This window comes from Erigeron canadensis, chromosome 2 (genome assembly GCF_010389155.1).
Source record: "Erigeron canadensis isolate Cc75 chromosome 2, C_canadensis_v1, whole genome shotgun sequence".
NCBI classification, from domain to species: Eukaryota; Viridiplantae; Streptophyta; class Magnoliopsida; order Asterales; family Asteraceae; genus Erigeron; species Erigeron canadensis.
Window position 1 is genome coordinate 39,973,788 of NC_057762.1, and position 8,931 is coordinate 39,982,718.

At 30.7% G+C, this 8,931-nt stretch overlaps 1 protein-coding gene across 1 annotated transcript; it reads left to right on the top strand.

The window, feature by feature from the left end:
- The first annotated feature begins 6,669 nt into the window (after positions 1-6,669).
- On the top strand, positions 6,670-7,963 carry LOC122590091. The gene is made up of 4 exons (XM_043762421.1): positions 6,670-6,825; positions 7,079-7,197; positions 7,416-7,513; positions 7,649-7,963. Exons 1-4 carry the CDS (start codon positions 6,774-6,776, stop codon positions 7,794-7,796), a joined length of 417 nt encoding a protein of 138 aa, XP_043618356.1. The 5' UTR covers positions 6,670-6,773; the 3' UTR covers positions 7,797-7,963.
- Positions 7,964-8,931: the final 968 nt, after the last annotated feature.

An 8,931-nucleotide genomic window follows, 5' to 3' on the forward strand; every position in this document is an offset into this window, starting at 1 on the left:
TTTGAGAAAATGTAACAACATTATTACGTACTTAATATATATGTTGCAAGAAAATAAGGATGATATACGATGCTTGACCATCCATGAAATTTAAGCTTTTCTATCTTGTTTGTCTATGTATTTGATTATGAGTCAATTAATGTTTTTCTTCTCTTTTCAAACTATACGAGAGTAAGTACCCGCGCGTTGCGGCGGTGAGATGGTGGGGTGATAGCTAGGTCAGAGAGTGTGATAGTTAAATGCCTACGGCCTCCGCCCTCGGATTTAAAAATTCGTCGAAAATATATCGAATGACATCTCTAATGAAAGAGCATGAAATTTTAAGAACACCCATACAATTTTTATAATTTATCGACATATGATTTTTGAGATAAAAGATTATGAATGAATTGGAGGAATAAATGATTTATGGAGGAGAGAGAAAAAAGATGATTGGTTGAGATTTGAGGAGAGAGAAAAGGTATTATGGTTATTTTAGATAAATATAGAATAGATGAGAGGGGTATTTTGGGGATGTACTTAAAATCAATATTGAAAATTTCAACTCAATGTTGAAAATCTGGAAGGAATCTGCTTTATAATATAGTATAGATTTACATTCTCATTCAATTCACTTATGATAAGGTTGATAGATATGAGAAAACCTTACTGAGAATTTTGCTGATAAAAATATAAGAATCAAAACTATCTATACTCCCTATATATAAACAAACTACTCTTCTCCAAATTAAACACTCTACCTTTAAATTTCTTATTTTACCCTTTTAATTTACACTACCACCAAACACTTTAATCCTGAAATATCGAAAATACCCGTTTGAAAATCTTACGCCCAATTTGTCTCCCTTCCCTTCCCTAAAGCTACTCACATATTATACAAAAAAACACACCTATACATCCCCCAGAACAAAACACACACATACATCCCCTCAGAACCGCCTCCCTCTAAAACACACATAGCCACCGCTCCCCAAAACCGTCGTCGTCTCCGTCGTCTAAAACACACATAGCCATAGGTACGGTGATCTGGAAATCGCGCGGGTACCGCTAATTAACCAACGTTTTTTCCTATGCTCCACCGCATCGCGCAGGTATAAGGCTAGTTTGATAACATGTAGCTAACTTGAATCTTGCTTAAATTACTGAAAAGTTATACGAAAATGCAGATAAGATGACCAAATAGTGTTTACAATTTAAAAAGGCAAAATAAACGTGTTGGGTTTACGTATCCAAATAAATAAACTTTTAGTGTATGTTAAATATAGGTTGATTTAATTATTTTTTTATTAAAATTTTTTTTTTTTAAAATAAAGTAATTAGATGGAACCCTATCTCATGTACGTAAATTATACAAGTAGTTATAGCTTCCAAAATCTTTTAAAATATGCATTCCATCGTAGTTATAGCTTTCAAAATCGTTTAAAATATGCATTCCATCGTCGTAAATATTATCTTATCTATAGTGTATTATCATCTCTATCTCTATTACATTATAAAACATTTATTCCCTACACTTTTTTTCTAACTTTTCAACAATGTACACATAATAATGCATAATATACAATACATCTATATACATCTCAACCACTCATTTTTCTCTCTCATCAAATCTCAACCACTCATTTTTCACTCTAATCCATAAATCATTTTATTCATCTAATTCATTCAAAATCTTTTATCTCAAAAACCGTACATCGATAAATTATAAAATTTATATGGGTGTTTTTAAAATTTCATGTTCTTTCATTAGAGATGTCATTCGATATACTTTTGACGATTTTGTAAATTCGAGACGGAGTCCGTACGGCTAAGACATTTGGCTATCACACTCTATGTCATATAACCTCCTATGACCAATCACACTCTATGACAATATCACCCTCACCATCTTACCTCCGCAACGCGCAGGTACTTTGTCTCGTAAACTAAATAAGGTTTCAACTTCCAACTTTCAATTTCAACAATGTATACACAATAATGCATGATGTACCACAACTTTCAACTTTCATTTTCATCTTTCTCCTCAAATCCCAACCACTCATTTTTTTTCTTTTTCCTCCATAAATCATTTTATTCCCTTAATTCATTCAAAATCTTTTATCTCAAAAACCGTACATCGATAAATCATAAAAATTATATAGGTGTTCTTAAAATTTCATGTTCTTTCATTAGAGATGTCATTCAACATACTTTCGACGGATTTTTAAATCCGATAGCGGAGCCTGTACGGCTAAGACATTTGGCTATGACACTCTAAGACCTATCACCTCCTATGACCTATCACCCTTACCATCTCACCGCCGCTAACTACACGACCGTCGCAACGCGCGGATAACGTTCTAGTTCATAATACATCGCAAAAAGTCTTCCATAATGTTTGGACAAGTCTTACAACATTTAGTTGAGATAAAATCTTATCCCCTCAACAAGACTTGAATCTGGGTTTTGTATAACTAAGAGACTTGTATGAGATATCTTGTACCACTGGGATATTTGCTCGTTGGTTGCTTATTCGTAGATTTTTCAATCAACATGTAAAATTAAATGTTATAATTAACCGTTCGAAAAGATTTAAGGGTAAAAATGACAATTTCTTATTGTCAATATATATCTTTCCATTCACAATCATACTGGTATCATATATCTTGACATGTTAAAGAAGAAAAAGTCGTTAATTGATAGATTATGCATACCATCTTTGCTCTAATTTCGTAACAACCCTAGTATGTATAGTCACGTTGTAGAACTCGTGACTCGGAATCGGATCGGTGGGGGTAGTGGGGTCACGAGTTTTTAAAAACTCAGATCGGAATCAAAGAGAACCCGGATCGGGTTTTTATATAAAAAACTTATACGAGTAGTTTTTAAAATTAAATGGAATAAACTTTAAACATAATTGTTTAAAAACTTTAATATAATATTTTAAAGTTCAAACTTCATTCATTATAAACATAAACATAAAGTAATTTAAGATTTTTTTATTTATTTAAAAAAACAAAAAAAAATTATCTTTTTCTTAACAAAGTTGACCCAAATTTTGACCCGATCCGGCCAATTTTCGACCGATCAAGGCGAGTTTGACCGAGTTTTACAAGCGACCAAGTCGTTGACTGAGTTTTCAGACGATTCTAGCTAACTCGACCCTTTTTTAATCCCCGATTCATATTCCGATTTCGTGTTCTCGGCCGAGTCAGCTGAGTTTACAGACACTGAATAAGACTCGTTGAAGTTTGTAACAATTAAAACAAGACTTTTTACTATTTACGCTTATTCGCTTTTAAGATAAGTTATTTAAATATTGGAAGAGAAGTTACATCGATGTGACAATGACTTTATATGTACAACAAACATATTACTCGTAAATAATAAGGTGTACCATTTTTATAATCAAGTTGTCAAAAAGTTACAAAAATGATCCCTATGTTTGATGGGAGTAATATGGAAATAAAACCATTTCTCTCGATGTTTTTATTATTTAAATATTCAATTGGCATATAACGTCATAAAGATCTTATCATATAATGGTAAAATCTTGCATGTATCTTAAACAACCAGATGTTGATCATGAATCTTAAAAGTATTCGAAGGAAAAACCTAAAAATTTGTCATCCTTAAAGATCGAACTAAAAACTTTGAATAAAACTAAAAATATTTCTGACTAGCTGAATTTACTATCATTAGTAACCCTTTAAAATCAACTAAAAGAAGAGCTTCATTCTTATTTAGTAAAGTTATCAATGAAAACATGTATCGTCCAAAAGAAAAAGAGATTTATGAAAAGAAAAAAATTTTAATTTGATTTTTCCTATTATTTTCAAAGTGTGGATGAGTTTTTTTTTTTTTACCCTTTGTCTTAGAATTATTTAGTTCTATTTCTCAATGGAAAAATTGAAATCCTGGGAAATTGATTTGGTTGTCTTTCATTTCTTTTACTTTGGTGGAGAAATGTGATTTTAATTTTATTTAACATTTTATTCATTTATAAGAAACAAGTTGATAATATAATCTCTAAATAGAAGGCATGTACTTTGACATTTTAGTTTAACCTTCTTGGCCATTTGATTCATCCATTAGACAATTCGAGTTTGAACAAATAGCATATTGTCTAATTATTTATTAATCAACTCCTTTGAAAATGTTGTTGTTTCATATGCTCGATTATCACCTTAAAAATTTTTGTTCGAGTTTTTTATGAAAGATTAGTAGTTTGTTTCATAGAGTCTACTTAAAAGGCATTAAGCAAACAGAGCGATTAGAGAAGATATCATTTATCATGTTGCAAGTTAAATTTCAAAAAGATTTTCTTAGTTTTTTTTTTTTTATAAATAATTTATTGTATTATTATTGGTTGGTACCACATAAACTAAAAAATTAAAAAATTAGTATATACAGTAGTTCTGAGTTCATGGATTGGACATTATATCATTAAAAAAGCCACCAATATCGAAGACCTATCATCTATCTCTATTTCATTATACATACATATATTTATAATTATAATATAATTATATTTAGGGGAATGATTAATCTAGGGTGAATTATTTTAGGACAACCTCTTATTTTAGTACCAATTAGGACATGTGTTTTTTGTAACTTACACATCACCATCATCATCTACTACGATATACAAGACTTTTTTGTAAAAACACTAAGACTTTCCGGCGACAAGCCCACCGAAAAATCATGTGTAAGTTAATTTATACATGTGTAAATTAACTTACACATGATTTTTCGGCGACGCGGTGGCCGAAAAATCATGGTGGTGGTTGGAGATGATCATAGTGGTGGTCGGAGATGATCATGGTAATGTGTAAGTTACAAAAAACACATGTCCTAAAATTGGTCATAAAATAAGTGGTCCGAAAATAACTTGCACCATGATTAATCCTTCTAAATAAATAGCCTAAAAATTCTCTTAATCACTAGATAATGTCACATGGAAAAATTAACGGGGAGGTAAAGAAAGATAATTAGCGGATTACACATGTCAAATGTCTATCTTATTCAAAGAACTTTTAGACTATTTTCAAGAGGATTGATCATTTTCCTTATATTTAATTTAATATTCTGTAGTTAGCTTGTATAGGTTTAGCATTAACAATTTGTAGTTAATTAACAATAAAAACAAGTGGATATATGATATATCTAACATCTAAAATAATAATATTAAGTCATATAAATACATTTTTAAAATGACAAGTAATGCTCGATCTCCACAAAACACAAGTTTTATTATTTTAATTTTATTTTAGTTGTATTTTATGCTGGTGGCACTCTTGTGTGGGACCATCCTTTCCATGTCATAGAATCTGTGAAAATATAGGGAAACTAAAAATCATATTAAAATGTGAGTTCGGGGTTTTATTGGATCCAAATCTATTTGGAGTGTGATTAAAAACGAGTTTTATGTGAAAACCAAAAGCACAACTTTTAATCTTGAAGAATATTTTCTTTCTAAAATTCATGTTTTTTTCATCTATCTTAATTTCTCGCGGTTAAAGTCTGGACAATAAGAATGCATAATTTGTAGATAAAAATACAAAGTCTATAGTTTGTTGATTTCATTTTTGTAATTGTATAGATATCCTTGTATATGTATTTGGACAAATACTTTTGTGTCTTAGTGACTTGCTAGTTGGAATGTTATTAATATACAAATCTTTATGCCATTCAAAGAAAAAAAAAATGAAAATGTGAGTTTTATTTATGTATCAGTTATGTTTAACAAGACTAACCAATGATTTTTTTTTTTTTAAAGTACTCGTATGAATTAGTTGCGAATATTAGAAAGCCTGATAGATATTATTTTAATTAACCGTGTCTGTGTTCGAGTTTTCTTTCGCAAAATGAATTCTCAATTCAAACCATTTAATAAGAACTAAACTCTTATTACCCATAAATCTGAAGTGGAAAACTCAAACATATAAGCTAAACGTTAGTTTATTTATGTAATTTGTGTTTAAAAGAAAAGCTTTAAGCTAAAATATATATAATATAATGGAAAGGTAAATGTTTATAATTTTCGAAAATTTTGATCACCAGCTATATGCCACACCCTTCCAAATTAGTACGTGAGAGGCAAAATTAACAATAGAGTGATATTGACCGTAAAGACGAATTACTAATCTCGTGTTATGATGAAAAAAAAAATTGTCCCATCCTCTAAATAACTAAGTTTTAGCTACCCATCGGGCATTATATTCATTAATTTATTATATATTGTGTGGGCCGGGGTAAATTTGAATATTCACGATTCTTGGGTCTTTCGTGCTTAACTTTGACCGTCAATATTTTTGTTTGTGTTATATAATATTTGATATAATATATTTATGATTGGATAGGGTTTTAAATGTATTTTACATTGATATGATTTTCATCAAGTAATATATAACATAAACAAAATTATTTACGGTCAAAGTTATGAAAAGAAGACTTGACAAGTCAAAATAGGACATTTAAATTGGGACTTGTCAAAATAGGACATTTAAATTGGGACAGAGGGAGTAATAGATTACATTATAAGATACGTATATAGACACAAGCTTCGTGTACGTAACATAACAACCGTAAAACAAGCATAATATATATATACGTTAAATTGTTAACGTCAATTAGTCAACTATTTATCACCAAATTCGACATTAAAGTGTTTGTCTGTACATATATAGTTCTAAGAGTACTACCATATATCAAGTGACCATATATCTATACAACTTCTAACTAGAAGAATCATTCGAGATATATAAGTTTGTACGATTTTAGGCCGGTCATAAATGGGTTCTCTAATGCCAGGTTGGAGTTCACCTGTTCATAGTCTCGAATCTGGTATATATAATTTCTTTTTCCATTTTTTTAGCTGTTTATATTAGAAAATTTTGTCATTTGTACTTGAATAGCTAGCGTTAGTGCATATATATATATAATACCCGAGTTTACTGACTTTAAGATGAATCAATATATAGATTATGCTCTAAGTTATGATTTTATCATGAAAATTAATTAACAAGCTCGATCTCGATCAGTTTCTTGGTTTTTTCAAGTCTTCTAACCTTTGCGGTATGATAATATTAATTTGTAGAGAGGAATAATAGGTCATTAACGAAAGAAGAGATCGCTGAATTTTGGAGATTAAAGAAGATGGAAGAGGAAGAACTTTTCTTTCTTAAGGCTTCTTATCGACTGTCAAAGGAAGATCAGGTGTGTTTACGTCATATATTGTACCCATAGCTTTTTTTTTTGTCGATTGTGATATTGTTCCCTTTATTTCAATACGTTGACTTAAAATGACTTTTCTAACTTGTTCTGTTAGTTTCACCTTAATTTAGATCACCTTTGTGTGAACTTAATTTTTTGTTTTGGGATAAAATATAATTTCTAACTTTAATTTAAACTTTACTAAATTACATTCAATTCAGAAAGTTGTATTTGATGGGAGTGAGCTAATTCCTCATCCAAGCCTCAATGATGTACAAGAAGAACATAGTACGGAACCACTTCTGAAGAAACATGGCTGGTGTGTTTTCATATTTGTTCCTCTACCTTTTTGAACTCCATCTAAGAACAACTTAGACAATTAATCCGTCGGCCAAAATTAATGCATATAAATATATTGATCTTATACTTATGAATATTTGTTTAATCAACATAGGTGGATTAGTAGCAAGTGGGCTTTTCTAAACGAACCACCGAAGAGGTCATGTGAGGCATCGTACAGTTACGTTGCACAGTTTCACATTGCTCGGAAACACATCGACAGCTTCAAACTCCATCCCACTGCCGATGGCATTACTGCTTAAAGACCACCAAATATGAAATGTGTGGAAGAATAATCGTTTTTCTATAAGTCATGACTATTATCTATGGAATAAATTAGTTTATTTTTACAACTTGTAATATATATGTAACTAAATGTCATTTGGGTTCATTTGCCCAATATTATAAAAGTATATATGTTTATGTTTTATTTACATGTCCAATAAAAGACAGCAAGCTAACTTAATACATCGACTAACCTAGTTTCTTTAGACTCAAATTTAAGTGGCACTTTGAGCCTTTAATTTGAGGCCTCCAAAGTTAAACTTCTTTTTAAAATCATTTTGAGAAATATAACATTACATTTCTGTTCGATTGGATCTATTTTAAAACTCCACCCCGTGGGCTTTTTTTTTCTTCTTCTTTTCAAATGGTAAATTTGTATATATTGAAGTTAGCTACATTAGATTCAACTTAATCGCCCCGGCCAATACAAACTTGATTAGTCCTTCCTTTCAAATCCCTAAATGTTAATTTGCAATCCTTATGAATCTTATATATAGCCCAAACCACTTTTCCTATCTATTCCTTTTCCAAGGTACTACATACACCTCAGCTCCTCCACAACATCTCCATTTTATCAAAGACTTGCCATAAGACCCTCTTAACGAGCTACCAAAGTAGAAATTCGCAACGATGTACTCATAATCTCCTACCTTTCCTTCTCCATTCATTTCATCGTGTGCTTCATGTTGGTTTCTTTTCTTCAATTTCTATGATTGCATCCTCCCCGTCGTTGGCCAGCCAAACGACCACGGGGACAGTTAACGAATTGTCTCCCTCCTTATCCTCCATTTGACTTTTAACAGAGTGCCTCGCCATTTAGATAGACATGCTTAAACGGTTCCCAAGTCAAAGGGAATAATCACATAAACAGTTGTACAAGTACTTGATCTCATATATATAATTGAGTTGTATTAATCAAAAAAGAAAAGATTCTTGCTACCACTCGTATATTTTAATACTACATTAAAATGCATTTATAAACCTAGCTTATGTATCGTCTCTTCTCCATTAACAGAAATCAGCTGAAACTTGAAAGAGATCAAAAAAATCATGACAATAGTGATGCTTTGTGACTTTGTCATGAAAGTGACACACGAACTATATGATAACTTT

Coding starts and splice junctions, on each gene's coding strand:
- LOC122590091 (XM_043762421.1), top strand. CDS start 6,774: ATGGGTTCTCTAATGCCAGGTTGGAGTTCACCTGTTCATAGTCTCGAA. Junction 6,826..7,078: donor TGTTCATAGTCTCGAATCTG/GTATATATAATT, acceptor ATTAATTTGTAG/AGAGGAATAATAGGTCATTA. Junction 7,198..7,415: donor GACTGTCAAAGGAAGATCAG/GTGTGTTTACGT, acceptor CATTCAATTCAG/AAAGTTGTATTTGATGGGAG.